General features: G+C 42.9%; 1 protein-coding gene across 1 annotated transcript; it reads right to left on the bottom strand.

Moving 5' to 3' along the window:
• Nucleotides 1–6,880: 6,880 nt before the first annotated feature.
• LOC129848997 (CD209 antigen-like protein E) lies at nucleotides 6,881–11,969 on the bottom strand. Its single transcript, XM_055916078.1, has 6 exons — nucleotides 11,712–11,969; nucleotides 10,312–10,413; nucleotides 10,041–10,202; nucleotides 9,780–9,922; nucleotides 9,572–9,672; nucleotides 6,881–8,649 (listed from the first exon to the last, which is right to left on the bottom strand). Exons 1-6 carry the CDS (start codon nucleotides 11,851–11,853, stop codon nucleotides 8,505–8,507), a joined length of 795 nt encoding a protein of 264 aa, XP_055772053.1. The 5' UTR covers nucleotides 11,854–11,969; the 3' UTR covers nucleotides 6,881–8,504.
• Between the last annotated feature and the right edge of the window lie 4,349 nt (nucleotides 11,970–16,318).

The following is a 16,318-nucleotide window of genomic DNA, read 5'->3' as shown; positions in this document are numbered from 1 at the left end:
CAGGTCTGCACCAACCACTGACAGACATGCAGAAAGGAGGCATTTATTAAAGGAAGTGAGTGGTATGGGCTAATATGTGTTGGCACAGCAACACATGCTGAAAGCAAATGAAATTACAATACAATAGGTGTTCCAGCAATAACTTCCCTAAACTCTCTATGTCCCAAATGGAACCCTATTTCCTACATAGTGATGGACCCTGGTCAAAAGTAGTGCACTACACAGGGAATATGGTGCCATATGAGATGTACCCTTAATGGCATTATTCACAGTGTCTGAATTAGTTCAAATTAGGTGAAGGTTGGGGTCAAGGTAAGGGTCAGTTTTAGGTTTTGTCTATAATCTGCTTGTCAATGTGATGCTGGTCAGAAAAGTCCCTCATGTTGGGTATAATACCTACTTTTATAAGTGTTTGTCTCCCCCTACTGGCTGTTTTCTACAAGCTCAGTTTCTTCCTTCTATTACTGTGACCTTGACCCATAGAGATAGATAGAGGACTCATCTTTGTATCAAGCTCCAGCTGAAATGTCATTCTCAGTTGTCTGAAGAGATGTCAATAAGAGTGTGTATAGTGTAATTGTAGGTCAGAGACAATACATCTCAGAGGTGTAAACCTCATAATCAACTGTGAAAGTTAATCATGATTTATGTTTTTGTTAATTTAGAAGTAATTTCCAAGTTCATATCATGTTGAACAGGCTGGAATTATTGTTCAAAAGAGGGGACTGATGGGTTCTAAACTTGAAATATGAAATATCCTAGTTCATGGTACTGAGGGAGAGAGGGGAATGCAGGACATTTACATTCAGTCAGAACATGTCATTGTTTGACATCAGGTATCCTATGGAAAGGAGAAGGTCCACAGTCTGGTTTCAGTTACTGGGTTGTAATTTGAATTACTTGCTACACCAAACGTTAATGGTTATCTGTAGGATGAATGTATATGGTGGGGTCAATGGAGGTTGAATATGAACCAGGGGAATGTCACTGAGTCAGGGAAATGCAATCACATGGTTGTGGTCACTGATAAGGAGGGAGAGCTGTGGATTAGTGAGGAATGGAGGATGAGGTCAGCTCAGGTCACATTAAGGGAGAAGGAACAGTTTATTAGACAAATCACTTAACTTCCTGCTTTGCAATAAAGATGTAATGTTTAGAGGGAAGGAGGAGACTCCACCTAAACTGAGGTATATATGCTTGTGCTGTTTGGAACATGTATTTGTCTGTTCAGCTGTCTCACCCATTGGCTGAATAAACTCAGTTTGAGCTTTTCCTAGTTGCCTGTTAGTGTTGACTCTGTTTATTTAGTCCCTAACAATTCAATAACCTGGTCGTTGATGTGGTCATCCATCTTAAGTAACTGTGTGATTACCTTTCTAACTGACTCCTAATGGTAATATCTACTGTATGATTACCTTTCTAACTGACTCCTAATGGTAATATCTACTGTATGATTACCTTTCTAACTGACTCCTAATGGTAATATCTACTGTATCATTACCTTTCTAACTGTCTCCTAATGGTAATATCTACTGTATCATTACCTTTCTAACTGACTCCTAATGGTAATATCTACTGTATGATTACCTTTCTAACTGACTCCTAATGGTAATATCTACTGTACGATTACCTTTCTAACTGACTCCTAATGGTAATATCTACTGTATGATTACCTTTCTAACTGACTCCTAATGGTAATATCTACTGTATGATTACCTTTCTAACTGACTCCTAATGGTAATATCTACTGTATGATTACCTTTCTAACTGTCTCCTAATGGTAATATCTACTGTATCATTACCTTTCTAACTGACTCCTAATGGTAATATCTACTGTATGATTACCTTTCTAACTGACTCCTAATGGTAATATCTACTGTACGATTACCTTTCTAACTGACTCCTAATGGTAATATCTACTGTATGATTACCTTTCTAACTGACTCCTAATGGTAATATCTACTGTATGATTACCTTTCTAACTGACTCCTAATGGTAATATCTACTGTATGATTACCTTTCTAACTGATTCCTAATGGTAATATCTACTGTATGATTCTAACTGTACTGACAAGTAGCTATGTAGTTGGTCTAATGTGCTTCTCCACCAGGTACCTCTCTGATATCTCTCTTTGGTCCACTACAGTTGATAGAATGTCTTAAGTATCCAATCACCTTCAAGCAGGAAGTTCTACTTTGCAAGGTTATACTGTTTGTGGCATCGTTCATATGGAAGTCATGTGATGGCTTGCACTAGATGGCCATAAAGTCATCAGTGTGAAGAGATATTGAGAAGTGTGTGTGGGAAATGCGAGTATTAATAATTTTCATGATTCATAAGCATATAAATCTCTCTCTCTCACTCACACTTGCTCCTTTCTGCTGTTTATGATCACCAGGTCTGCTCCTTTCTCCAGACAGTCCTGTCTGCTGTAAGCCCAGGTTTTCTTCTCAGTAGACAGGAAGTAACATCTGAATCCCAACAGCCTCCATCCTTCAGGACACCTCAACACGGTCCTCATCGTTGGGACTGCAATGTCCCTCTCTTCCACCACTGTTCTAGTACCTACATACAACACACAGTGTCCACCATATTGGTTTTTAAATATTCGGATCTGGATTGCGTTCAAATAATATCTCCTTTCTCTGGAAGTATGCATTCGTCTAGTACTTCCCACAAATCTAAAAGCATTTGGTTGGTGTAGGTATGGAGACTAGAGTGAATTCCCATGTACCAGTCATTTCCATTCAAATCCATGAAGGGAAGTGAACAGGTACGCACACCTGGAGAATTTAGAGATTATTGTGACACGTTTTTTTCAGGACAGGTATTCCTGATTTTCAGACAACTGTTTAGCTCTGTTGGTGTCAAGTTGTCTAGGTGTTATAATTATTTCAGCTCTGCCCAAACTTGAAAACGGCTTGCTCAACATGTGAAGGATGCAAAGGGACAACTCAATTCCTTTTTAGTGTTTTATTATGGTTTCGACGCCATATGTTGAATATGTTGAAACAGTTGATTTGTTGAATAGAGTAGTTGAATGACAGAGGAATAGGGAATAGGTTGATAACCTTAAACAGAGATTAAACATGCATTATTTTACACAATAAACAATGCATGACACAGCAACAAAGCATGGCTTTGAATAAAGTAAATGTTTAAACAATTTAATCTAGCACTTCAAGCAATTACTTATGCAGTCAGAAAATATCCACAAAAAAATAAGTCACCACTCCTACCAGAGTTAAACATGTAAATTGTGCTAAGCACTGGATGCAACATAATAAATAATTCCAAACATTGCATACCAGTTGCGTCTTTAGGGTTGAACAATGAGCTATTTGTATGTTGAGGACCCAAGCAAAGCTAAGCCCAAACATTTTATACCCATGCTTATCTGCCAGGTGCGCATGTAAAAGTAGTCCCTCCAGATATCCTGGCTCAATTTTTTAGTTCCTCCCGTGTTTTTGGGTTATCTGCCCTCTTGAGGCCTGGAGTTCTTTAAAGGAAGAGCTGCCATTGTGCTCATGTTTTGAGTGTTCTGTTTTTTGACGCAACAGTTGGAGAAATCTTCTTTATGTCACACAACAAACTCTAACGCGATATTTAACTGGTACACTACACAACTAGTTTGAGGAATGTGGTGGAAACTCCATCCAGCCATGTTTGCACCAAACCACTGCACACTTCTGGAGAAGGGTAGAGAATCAGAATTCAGCCAGTGTCTAAGTGTACACCACAAGTGCACACATCAGGAGAAAGATGGTTACAGTAGAGGATGCACATTTGTGGCCTGCTGGAGGTCATTTTGCAGGGCTCTGGCAGTGCTCCTCCTTGCACAAAGGCAGAGGTAGTGGTCCTGCTGCTGGGTTGTTGCCCTCCTACGGCCTCCTCCACGTCTCCTGATGTACTGGCCTGTCTCCTGGTAGCGCCTCCATGCTCTGGACACTACGCTGACAGACACAGCAAACCTTCTTGCCACAGCTCGCATTGATGTGCCATCCTGGATGAGCTGCACTACCTGAGCCACTTGTGTGGGTTGTAGACTCCGTCTCATGCTACGACTAGAGTGAAAGCACCGCCAGCATTCAAAAGTGACCAAAACATCAGCCAGGAAGCATAGGAACTGAGAAGTGGTCTGTGGTCACCACCTGCAGAACCACTCCTTTATTGGGGGTGTCTTGCTAATTGCCTATAATTTCCACCTTTTGTCTATTCCATTTGCACAACAGCATGTGAAATTTATTGTCAATCAGTGTTGCTTCCTAAGTGGACAGTTTGATTTCACAGAAGTGTGATTGACTTGGAGTTACATTGTGTTGTTTAATTGTTCCCTTTATTTTTTTTAGCAGCGTATTAGTAATCTGTTTGTTAGTTTATTTTACTCAGTTGGGTTTGGAAGACTTGTGTTTTGGTCATTGAACATCGACCAACCTCACTATCTTAAGGTAAAAAATGTATGTGGCAAGTGGAGGGATAATAACCATTGGTTTAGACTTCCATGTGTGTGTCTCTATGACTACGGTGTATTTACCAGTGTTCTGAGATTCAAGTTGTGTATCTATGCTCCTGTCCACAGTATCCTGTCCACATTAGCATGAATCTCCTCAGACTGCTCCATATAAAGGCTAATTCTAATTGCTCCCTTAAAATATAATTTGGTACCTTATGGATCTGCACACAGTACAACAGACAGTATATTATGTTGTATATCCTGTTATACAGCTGTTTTAGCTTAACAGTCTGTTGTGTTTAGAACGTACAGTGTTATAGGTGTAGGGAGGACTTCACACCTTAACCAGTGGTTTGAGCAGACAGCAACCTCCAGGAAGAGACACAACAGCAGATATACACCATGATGAGTGTGTGGATATGTAGCAGGCAGGTCAACTGGTGCATGGTGCTTGGTGTTGCTATTGGTAACCTACACATTGTACCTTGTACTGTGAAGGTTGTGAGTCATTTTCACCTTTCCGTAGCATTTGTGTTAGTGTGTGTGTGTTTCCTCTTAGAACTGTCCTGCCCTCTGTGTGTGTCCATGTAACACTGTTTTAAGTATCCAATCACATTCAATCAGGAAGCTAGTAGTCCTTGTGAAAGAACACTGTTCCTTTATTTATTAATCTGTGACTTTGTTATTCTTAATATTAAAGTGATAAACATAGGTTTAACATAGGTAGCCTAATCAATCACTTTTTATAGCTACTGTTTACAGGCCTCCTGGGCCATGTTCCTCACTGAGTTCCTTGAATTCCTATCCTATTCCTAATTCCACATTTTTGGTGACTTTAATATTCACATGGAAAAGTCCACAGACCCACTCCGGAGCCATCATCGACTCAGTGGGTTTTGTCCAACATGTTTCCGGAGCCACTCACTGCCACAGTCATACATACTCTGGACCTAGTTTTGTCCCGTGGAATACATTTTGTGGATCTTAAAGTTTTTCCTTATAATCCTGGACTATCGGACCACCATGTTATTTTACGTTTGCAATCGCAACAAATAATCTGCTCAGACCCCAACCAAGGATCATCAAAAGCCGTGCTATAAATTCTCAGACATCCCAAAGATTCCTAGATGCCCTACCAGACTCCCTCCGCCTACCCAAGGACGTAAGAGTACAAAAATCTGTTAACCACCTAACTGAGGAACTCAATTTAACCTTGCGCAATACCCTAGATGCAGCCGCAACGCTAAAAACGAAAAACATTTGTCATAAGAAACTAGCTCCCTGGTGTACAGAAAATACCCGAGCTCTGAAGCAAGCTTCCAGAAAACTGGAACAGAAATGGCGCTACACCAAACTGGAAGTCTTCCGACTAGCTTGGAAAGACAGTACCATGCAGTATCGACGAGCCCTCACTGCTGCTCGATCATCCTATTTTTCCAACTTAATTGAGGAAAATAAGAACAATCCAAAATTTAATTTTGATACTGTCGCAAAACTAACTAAAAAGCAGCATTCCCCAAGAGAGGATGGCTTTCACTTCAGCAGTGATAAATTCATGAACTTCTTTGTGGAAAAGAAGCAAATTACGCACTCCTCTTTAAATCTGCGTATTCCTCCAAAGCTCTGTTATTCTGAGTCTGCACAACGCTTCCATGACCTAGGATCAAGGGAGACACTCAAGTGTTTTAGTACTATATCTCTTGACACATTGATGAAAATAATCATGGCCTCCAAACCTTCAAGTTGCATATTGGACCCTATTTGACCGAAACTACTGAAAGAGCTGCTTCCTGTGCTTGGCCCTCCTGTATTGAACATAATAAATGGCTCTCTATCCACCGGATGTGTACTAAACTCACTAGAAGTGGCAGTAATAAAGCCTCTCATGAAAAAGCCAAACCTTGACCCAGAAAATATAATAAAATATCTGCCTATTTCGAATTTCCCATTCCTCTCAATTAAAAAAAAAAAGCTGATGCATTGCAACTAACTGCCTTCTTGAAGACAAACAATGTATACGAAACGCTGCAGCTGAAGAGACTGCACTTGTGAAGGTGGTAAATGACCTTATAATGGCGTCAGACCGAGGCTCTGCATCTGTCCTCGTGCAACTAGACCTTAGTGCTGCTTTTGATACCATCGATCACCACATTCTTTTGGAGAGATTGGAAACCCAAATTGGTCTACCCGGACAAGTTCTGGCCTGGTTTAGATATTTTTGTCGGAAAGATATCAGTTTGTCTCTGTGGATGGTTTGTCCTCTGACAAATCAACTGTACATTTCGGTGTTCCTCAATGCTCCGTTTTAGGACCACTATTGTTTTCACTATATATTTTAACTCTTTGTGATGTCATTCGGAAACATGATGTTGTAATAATGCCTGTGTGTAGCTGGTGTTGAGGTGTCAGGCGCAGGACAGCAGATATGAGTAATAAACGTAATTTACTCAAGTAAATCCACAAATACAACACAATAATACTAGCCCACAATAACAGACCATATTACAAATAAACAATCACTCACAAACAAACATGGGGGAACAGAGGGTTAAATAATGAACAAGTAATTGGGGGATTGAAAGCAGGTGTGTAAGACAAAGACAAAACAAATGGAAAATGAAAAGTAGATTGGCGATGGCTAGAAGGCCGGTGACGTCGACCGCCGAACGCCGCCCGAACAAGGAGAGGCAGGGTTATATCCTGCCTGTGTGGCCCTGTCCGGGGGTATTGTCGGACGGGGCCACAGTGTCTCCTGACCCCTCATGTCTCAGTCTCCAGTATTTATGCTGCGGTAGTTTATGTGTCGGGGAGCTAGGGTCAGTCTGTTATATCTGGATTTGTTTTTCTTATCCGGTGTCCTGTGTGAAATTAAGTATGCTCTCTCTAATTTTCTCTCTTTTTCTCTCTTTCTTTCTCTCTTGGAGGACCTGAGCCCTAGGACCATGCCTCAGGACTACCTGGCATGATGACTACTTGCTGTCCTCAGTCCACCTGGCCGTGCTGCTGCTCCAGTTTCAACTGTTCCGCCTTCCGCCTATGGAACCCTGACCTGTTCACCGGACGTGCTACCTGTCCCTGACCTGCTGTTTTCAACTCTCTAGAGACAGCAGGAGTGGTAGAGATACTACTCTGAATGATCGGCTATGAAAATCAACTGACATTTACTCCTGAGGTGCTGACCTGTTGCACCCTCTACAACCACTGTGATTATTATTATTTGACCCTGCTGGTCATCTATGAACATTTGAACATCTTGGCCATGTTCTGTTATAATCTCCACCCGGCACAACCAGAAGAGGACTGGTCACCCCTCATAGCCTGGTTCCTCTCTAGGTTTCTTCCTAGGTTTTGGCCTTTCTAGGGAGTTTTTCCTAGCCACCGTGCTTCTACACCTGCATTGCTTGCTGTTTGTGGATTTAGGCTGGGTTTCTGTACAGCACTTTGTGACATCAGCTGATGTAAGAAGGGCTTTATAAATACATTTGATTGATTGAGGGTTAATAATTGGACACACTTTTTTTTACTAAGCATAAGCCTATGGCAAGTCACATGACATGTTTCTAATAAAAATAATGAAGAAACATTTTACAGAGTACAACATGTCTACATATTCTCCTCTAAATCTAAACAATCATATTTTTTTTCTCTTCCTCACTCTCTTTTGATTTATTCTTCCTCCTCTATGTCTCTCTGACACTAAGGCTCGATCTCAAATAGTCTTTCCTAGATTCCTCTCCTATCTCCTCTCCTTCTATCTCAACCCTATTAGAGGAGAAGGTCCAAGGTCCCTCCCCTAGGATTCTATTCTCCAATGTGTTTGGCGAAGGAGTCAAAGAGAGAGAGGATGTGAGGAGGAATCGAGTAAGGTCTCATTGAAAAAGAGCTCATAGGGAACTCTGTAATACAACTTTTTCTCCTCTATGGTGAGTTCATCTCTCACCTTAACCACCAGGGGGAATCACCACTAAACCATTCAGTACTGTATTCAACCATCAACATAATAATAACAATAACAGAGCGAGAGAGACTGTTTGTTACAGTAGGTTATTGTTACACCACTTTCTCACAGATCCAGTTGTGATTTGTGCCACATTTGTCATCATTCCATGTCTTTACAGGGTTATCTTGTTCATAGAATATCTCAACACAGTCCTCTTGCCCTTCATAATCATCAGGCTGTCCTGTCCCCCAGAACCTAAACAACACAGAGAACAGACCACCATTATCAGACTGTCCTGACCCCTAGTACCTAAACAACACAGAGAACAGACCACCATTATCAGACTGTCCTGCCCCCCAGTACCTAAACAACACAGAGAACAGACCACCATTATCAGACTGTCCTGACCCCCAGTACCTAAACAACACAGAGAACAGACCACCATTATCAGACTGTCCTGTCCCCCAGTACCTAAACAACACAGAGAACAGACCACCATTATCAGACTGTCCTGCCCCCCAGAACCTAAACAACACAGAGAACAGACCACCATTATCAGGCTGTCCTGACCCCCAGTACCTAAACAACACAGAGAACAGACCACCATTATCAGACTGTCCTGCCCCCCAGTACCTAAACAACACAGAGAACAGACCACCATTATCAGACTGTCCAGTCCCCCAGTACCTAAACAACACAGAGAACAGACCACCATTATCAGACTGTCCAGTCCCCCAGTACCTAAACAACATAGAGAACAGACCACCATTATCAGACTGTCCTGACCCCCAGTACCTAAACAACACAGAGAACAGACCACCATTATCAGACTGTCCTGCCCCCCAGTACCTAAACAACACAGAGAACCAGACAGTCAGACACTGTGGTACAAACATCCTCCTAATTTATACACATAGTCCTATGTTTTACAATTTTAAAGACAAATTCTGAAAGATGAGCATACCATTATACAGAATGGGCCATTTACAATCATATTGTTTTATTATATGATGACATTTTAAACAAAAAATATGACTGATTATTGTGATACATCTATAGTTCTCATTGAATAACATCCATGAATGGAAACATACATTCTGATGAACATGATTAGATGCAATTTCTCATTGTTGTTTTTTATCTCCATATCACCTGGTAAAATGGTCAAATCTCTCACCCTGTGGTCAGTGGGGTGCCGTCCACCCACTTCCAGGTCCCCTCAGTAACTGAGTCAGTCAGACCAATCCAGGCTCTCAGGTGGAGGTTGAAGACAAATGTCTGTTGTTGAGAAAGATAAAGATAGTACATTTTAAGATATTTATAAAATACTGCACACATATTAGTGTACTGAGGAAAATTATATTTGCTCCGACTCTGTCTCTCACCTGTTCCTCTCTGCTGTTTATGATCACCAGGTCTGCTCCTCTCCCCTGACAGTCCTGTCTGCTCTTCTCCCAGGTTTTCTCCTCAGTAGAGAGGAAGTACAAACTGGAGTCAAAGTATCTCCATCCCTCCTGACAATGCTGCTCTGTTGAAGAGTAAAGGTGAACATGTTGAGAAACTTACCCTGTATCTTTCAACTCATGAACCCATTGATATATAATTACTGTTGATTTTACTTCTAATTTATCACAGTTATAGCTCACCAATCACAAAAAGCTTTGCCTGAATATGGCCTTTCTCTTTAGTCAGGTTGTTGTATCTGGTCTGTAGCTGGTCTCTCTCTGCAGTTGCGTTAGTCTTATAAAGGGAACAACTCCGTGACAAGTTGTTCCTTTTATCCTCAGAATCTTTGATGGCTCTGTTATCTATAAAGTATAAACATATAGTTACCAGCTAAAACACCAGTTAAATAGGCTTAGTAACCTACACTTCTTACAATTAGGTGATAAGCAATAAACTTGGACACAAACTCACAGTAGACAGACAGGCCTATGATCCCAGCCAGTAGGAGAACACACAGCAGCCCAAGGCACACTGCAGCAACTAGGAAGGGTCTCTTCACTGAGCTATCAGGATCTGTGGAGACATAAAATATAGTGTTATGTTTTGTGAGTGTGTGTGTGTGTGTTACCAGAGTACTGGTCTCCTGGTCCATTATTAGGAGCAGTGTCCTCTGTCTCTTCTCTCTTGGTGCTGGTCTCACCGTCTCTCAGGGTGTCTGCACTGACATAGATATCCACAATCCTCTCCTCCATCTCACCTCTGTTAAACTTGACCTCTTGTTCATATCTGGTTCAGCATAGATGACCTTTGACATCTTCAACAATACCTGGGTCTTTCTTTCCATGTAGGTCTACTATACATTAAGTCTCTGCTTCTAGAATTAATGTGGTGGTCTTCCAACATGGCCGCCAGGAGGCGTCGTACGTCAACTGCAAACCCTCTATACGTTAAGTCTCTGCTTCTAGTGATTTCTCTGTCTCTGAGTCATCAGTGTGTCTCTGTCTGTGTGACTGATGTAGGTCTTAACTCTATGGAAGTATCAACAAAATTACACGGGAAGTTGTGGCTATAATAATACAAAAATGTTTACAATTTTGAAAACTTGTGTGCGTAGTTGTGTGCGTAGTTGTGTGAGTGTGAGAGATTGTTACAGTGGTTATTGTTAAAATATACTCTGCAGCACAATATAAATCATTCCATGTCTCTACATGGTCATCTTGTCCAGAGTGTATCTCAACACAGTCCTCCTGTCCAGGGAACGGGACTTGCTATTTGTAATGATGGACAGGACACTATCATACCAGGAAGATATAGATCATAGAGGGGAAGTGGACAACAAAGGCTAGTTGTTAACATTTATTCAATATCATATGTAACAGTCATATATGAGCATTTGATGTTGTGCTTATACGTAACTTGACAACAAAGACTGACTGTCAAAGAGTATTAGGACACACAGCAGCCCCAGACACACTGCAGCAACTCCAGAGGGTCTCTTCCACCACTGAACATGTACTGAATCACACATTATTAAAGATCTTTAGTAATGTGTTTTACTGTATCATCCAGGATTGGGACAAATAAAGCTAAAGTACTACAGGATAAGCTCACTTGTTTAATATATTGTGTGTAGTTTGTGTGTGTGTGTGTGTGTGTGTGTGTGTGTGTGTGTGTGTGTGTGTGTGTGTGTGTGTGTGTGTGTGTGTGTTTACGTGTGTGTGTGTGTGTGTGTGTGTGTGTGTGTGTGTGTGTGTGTGTGTGTGTGTGTGTGTGTGTGTGTGTGTGTGTGTGTGTGTGTGTGTGTGTGTGTGTGTGTGTGTGTGTGTGGTTTGTGTTTGTGTGTGTGTGTGTGTGTGTTCGTGCAATCTTACCTGAAGCAACAACTCCATCTCTTGGACTGGGCTTGAAGGCTCTTACATTGGAATATAATTGGCCATCAATGTCTGTGTTCTTCATTGCATCAGGCTCATCGTCTTCAAATCCATCTGAGGTTTCATAGACTCCCTCTGACATCTTAACACACTTGTGGTCAAATACAGTAACTTCTACTTCTAACCTCAACTCTAATGTACGTTTGTAGCTGTGTCTTCTCCCTGCACTGTCCTGGGTCTGTGTGACTTTAGGTAGTGAAACTCTTTATCAGTCAACTACAGTGAAAGGGAAATTGTGAAATCAACACAACACTGGCCAACATGTGACTTCCACCAGCCTTAGTTTGATAATATACTACATGATATGACCTTATATCATGCTATGTGATGTATGTGTGAATTCACAGTGTCCCAATTCTTCATGTTCTAAAATAATTTGGGATCCTGTTAATTGACATATACACTACATATATCCTGACTGAGTTTACAGCACCCCCAGCCTTCAAATGGAGAACAAATTATGGCTCTCTGTATGTGAACGGTGGTGTAGGGGGAGGTTGTCCCTAGATGTTGATCTTAGGTAAATTTTATATTTATTCCATAAATGGTTAAGGTTAGGATTGGGGGAAAGAAACCTGATCCTAGATCTGTACGTAGGGGAAACCTCCCCCCGTGTTGTGACCAGCCACCAATGGCCATGTAGGGGTCAATGTTCTATCTATGCTGACAGTGAAGAGTTACTCAGAATGAAAAAGCAGAAGTTCTGACAATATCTCCATAGTTTCAATTTTAAGGGAATAGAAAGAATAAAAAACCCTTCACATGTATTATGATAAAACATTAATATCTCCACCCTGTCTTTTAGTACAACATAACATATACATACTGGTTACATCTAATGACACAACTCTCTCTGCACTGATTCCACTGTTCCACATGACATCTACCTACATGAACTATTATACAACTCTACAGCTCTACTCTATTCCACAGGAGGAGAGAAAGCATCACACAGATCCTAACATACAGGGACAGAGTCAAAGGTGTCCCTCTGGTGGACATAGTACTAACTACAGGTACAGCTGAGTGTTGGTGACAGAGACCTGGGTGGTTGTAGTACTAACTACAGGTACAGCTGTAGTGTTGGTGACAGAGACCTGGGTGGACGTAGTACTAACTACAGGTACAGCTGTAGTGTTGGGGACAGAGATCTGGGTGGATGTAGTACTAACTACAGGTACAGCTGTAGTGTTGGTGACAGACCTGGGTGGATGTAATACTAACTACAGGTACAGCTGTAGTGTTGGTGACAGAGACCTGGGTGAATGTAGTACTAACTACAGGTACAGCTGTAGTGTTAGTGACAGAGACCTGGGTGGATGTAGTACTAACTACAGGTACAGCTGTAGTGTTGGTGACAGAGACCTGGGTGGATGTAGTATTAACTACAGGTACAGCTGTAGTGTTGGCGACAGAGACCTGGGTTGATGTAGTACTAACTACAGGTACAGCTGTAGTGTTGGTGACAGAGACCTGGGTGGATGTAGTACTAACTACAGGTACAGCTGTAGTGTTGGTGACAGAGACCTGGGTGGATGTAGTACTAACTACAGGTACAGCTGTAGTGTTGGTGACAGAGACCTGGGTGGATGTAATACTAACTACAGGTACAGCTGTAGTGTTGGTGACAGAGACCTGGGTGGATGTAGTACTAACTACAGGTACAGCTGTAGTGTTGGTGACAGAGACCTGGGTGGATGTAGTACTAACTACAGGTACAGCTGTAGTGTTGGTGACAGAGACCTGGGTGGATGTAGTACTAACTACAGGTACAGCTGTAGTGTTGGTGACAGAGACCTGGGTGGATGTAGTACTAACTACAGGTACAGTTGTAGTGTTGGTGACAGAGACCTGGGTGGATTTAGCACTAACTACAGGTACAGCTTTGGGCTGTAGAGCTCACAACCACCTCCACAGAGTCTTTCAATGAGACCAGACTTACACCAACTTTGCCTGCCATTTCCACTACCATCAGCTCTACATTCTTTGAACAGCAGGTGGTCTTGCAGGCAACCCGGGTCACATTCTTGTCACTGGGGCCCACCACTGTAGAAGTGTTGAGGGTCCCGTCACCCTGCCATAGGGTGAAGATGCCTCTCCAATTGACACCGATGGTGAGGTTAGCGGAGGGCTCCCAGTTTTAGGAGCTGCATGCTAACGGGCAGTCAGAGGAGTCCACTGAGGTGTAATAAGAACTGGAGACTGCGTCCAAGTCACGCCTGCTCCCGTTCTACCCCCTGGCGCTCGAGGGCGCCAAAGCTCACAGGCATTGTGCACACCTGCCATCATTATGCACACCTGCGTTCTCCCGTCACGTCCATCAGCAATTATTGGACTCACCTGGACTCAATCACCTCTGTCATTACCTTCCCTATATCTGTCTGGTTCCCCGCTCTGTTCCCTGCTTCTGCATTAATTGTTTTTTGTCTTTGTATACTCGTGTGCTGACGCTGTTCCTGTCCTGTTACCTCTCTGTTCTGCATTAAGTGTTCAACTCCCCGTACCTGCTTCTCATCTCCAGCATCGGTCCTTACAGAATGCCGAAGCCATCATATGAAGCATCGGGGAGTGCTGACGTTCTCGGTTGGTGGTGACGTCGGGTCCGGGGCCCGACACAGACGGAATCGGGGGTGCCTAAAGCCAGCTCGTCGGGCTGTCACGCCCTAGCTGGCTTGAGAGGCTTCTTGCTCCGGTTTGCTCAGAAGGCGCCCATCCCACATCAGTCCTAAGCCGGATCGTCAGGTTTTTACGCCGGATCATCCGGATCTCACGCCTCGGCTGGATCGACAGGCCTTCATGCCTCAGCCGGTTCGTCGGGGTTTCACACCCAGCCGGCTCACACCCAGTCCAGCGCCCGTGCATCGGCCGGCCCATCAGGCTCGTCCAGGTGGGACCCTGGGTGGCACCCCTAGAGGGGGGGTACTGTCCCGCCAGCTCCCGCGCTCGAGAGCCCCAGCATTGCGCACTTCTGCCATCATTATGCACACTTTCCTTCCCCCCTTCAAGCGCATCAGCAATTATTGGACTCACCTGGACTCAATTATTGGACTCAGCTGGACTCAATCATGTCATTACCTTCCCTATATCTGTGTGGTTCCTCACTCTGTTCCGTGCTTCCTCATTAATTGTCTTTTGTCTTTGTATACCCGTTTGCTGACGCTGTTCCTATCCTGTTACCTGTCTGTTCTGCATTGTGTTCAACTCCCCGTACCTGCTTCTCATCTCCAGCATCGGTCCTTAAAGTTGTTTTCAAGGTATTCACATTCTCATACGCAGATTCATGGACATCTATATCCGGGTTGCATCCGGTTTACACAGGCCAACATCACATGCGCAGTAGCACTCAGTGTGCACACGGAGCAGCGCAAGCAGCGACGACATTATTACATCATCCAAAAACATGGCAGACATTGAATGAATATGAAATTAAAAAAATTATTGGCCTCAAAGACAATTATTTAAATCATTTTATGCATATTTTTTGCACGAAGGTGATGATAGAAGTGTCTTCCTAAGAATGTTCAAATGTGACAAATTTGTCTTTGTGGCTTTGTATGGAAATTGTGTTCTGGGCTAAGCGACCGTTAAACTGCAGTACTAAAAAAAAAGAACCCTGGTAGACAAGAACCCTGGTAGCCCACACTCGGGAGCGGTAAAATCTATCACCTGGAGGAAGGAAGGAAGATAGGGGAGAGGGGATAGATAGAGAGAGAGAGAGCTTAGTCAGACAACTGATTTAGCTGATAACAACTGGTAGCTTACAGCAACCAATTCATTTCAAATCAGTGGCTGTGAGGGAGAGAGGATATGAGAAAAGGAGGACATTTTAGAGTTTTGAAAGAAGACCCTTACCTTGCTGACAAGGAAGAGATGCAGGAATGCCTTGTTCAAGTCTGCGGCTCCAGTGGCCTCGGCCTCCATGGTCAAGGTGACGTCCGTTCCTGACAGGGTGCTGGTGGGTGCCATGAGGCTCACCGTACCATTGGCCGAGCTGCCCCCAATCACCATGGAGATGTTTACAGGGATTGGCCATTTCCACAGTAAAGGGGACGGAAATGGGCGAAATCTATGTCTGTATCTTAATCAGAAGTTTTAAAGGGGAAAATGTTTGTGCATGAGTGAAGGCTCCTACTCAGAGGAGGGGGAGGAGATCTCCTCCTCAATGAATTTCATAATAATTTTTGGACCAAACTATACTAAATGTGTTAGTCACAAAATAATTGATTAAAACAGATTATTTTGCAATGAAGGTCAACAGTAGCCTCAGCAACACTATGTAGGGTAGCACCATGGTGTAGCCGGAGGACAGCTGACCTCCTTTTGGAGGCTCCTGGTTCTCACCCCCTTCCATAAACTTACACATAAATTATGACAACTACCGGAGGACGTCCTCCAACCTATCAGAGCTCTTGTAGCATGAACTGACATGTTGTCCACCTTAATAAAGGATCAGAGAATGAATCTAGTACTGAAAGCATAAGCTACAGCAAGCTAGCACTGCGGTGCATAAAAGAGAGAGTCATTTTCTTTTTCAGTTTCACTCACTT

The sequence above is a fragment of the Salvelinus fontinalis genome, unplaced genomic scaffold (genome assembly GCF_029448725.1).
Source record: "Salvelinus fontinalis isolate EN_2023a unplaced genomic scaffold, ASM2944872v1 scaffold_1325, whole genome shotgun sequence".
NCBI classification, from domain to species: Eukaryota; Metazoa; Chordata; class Actinopteri; order Salmoniformes; family Salmonidae; genus Salvelinus; species Salvelinus fontinalis.
The sequence above is the reverse complement of the archived record's forward strand: the minus strand, read 5'-3'. Positions and strand labels throughout refer to the sequence as shown.

Excerpts from the sequence above, each read along its gene's own strand:
- LOC129848997 (XM_055916078.1), bottom strand. The coding sequence starts at position 11,853 with ATGTCAGAGGGAGTCTATGAAACCTCAGATGGATTTGAAGACGATGAG. Across the intron at positions 9,923-10,040 it reads GGCAAAGCTTTTTGTGATTG|AGCAGCATTGTCAGGAGGGA; the intron begins GTGAGCTATAAC and ends ACTCTTCAACAG. Across the intron at positions 9,673-9,779 it reads TAAACAGCAGAGAGGAACAG|ACATTTGTCTTCAACCTCCA; the intron begins GTGAGAGACAGA and ends TCTCAACAACAG.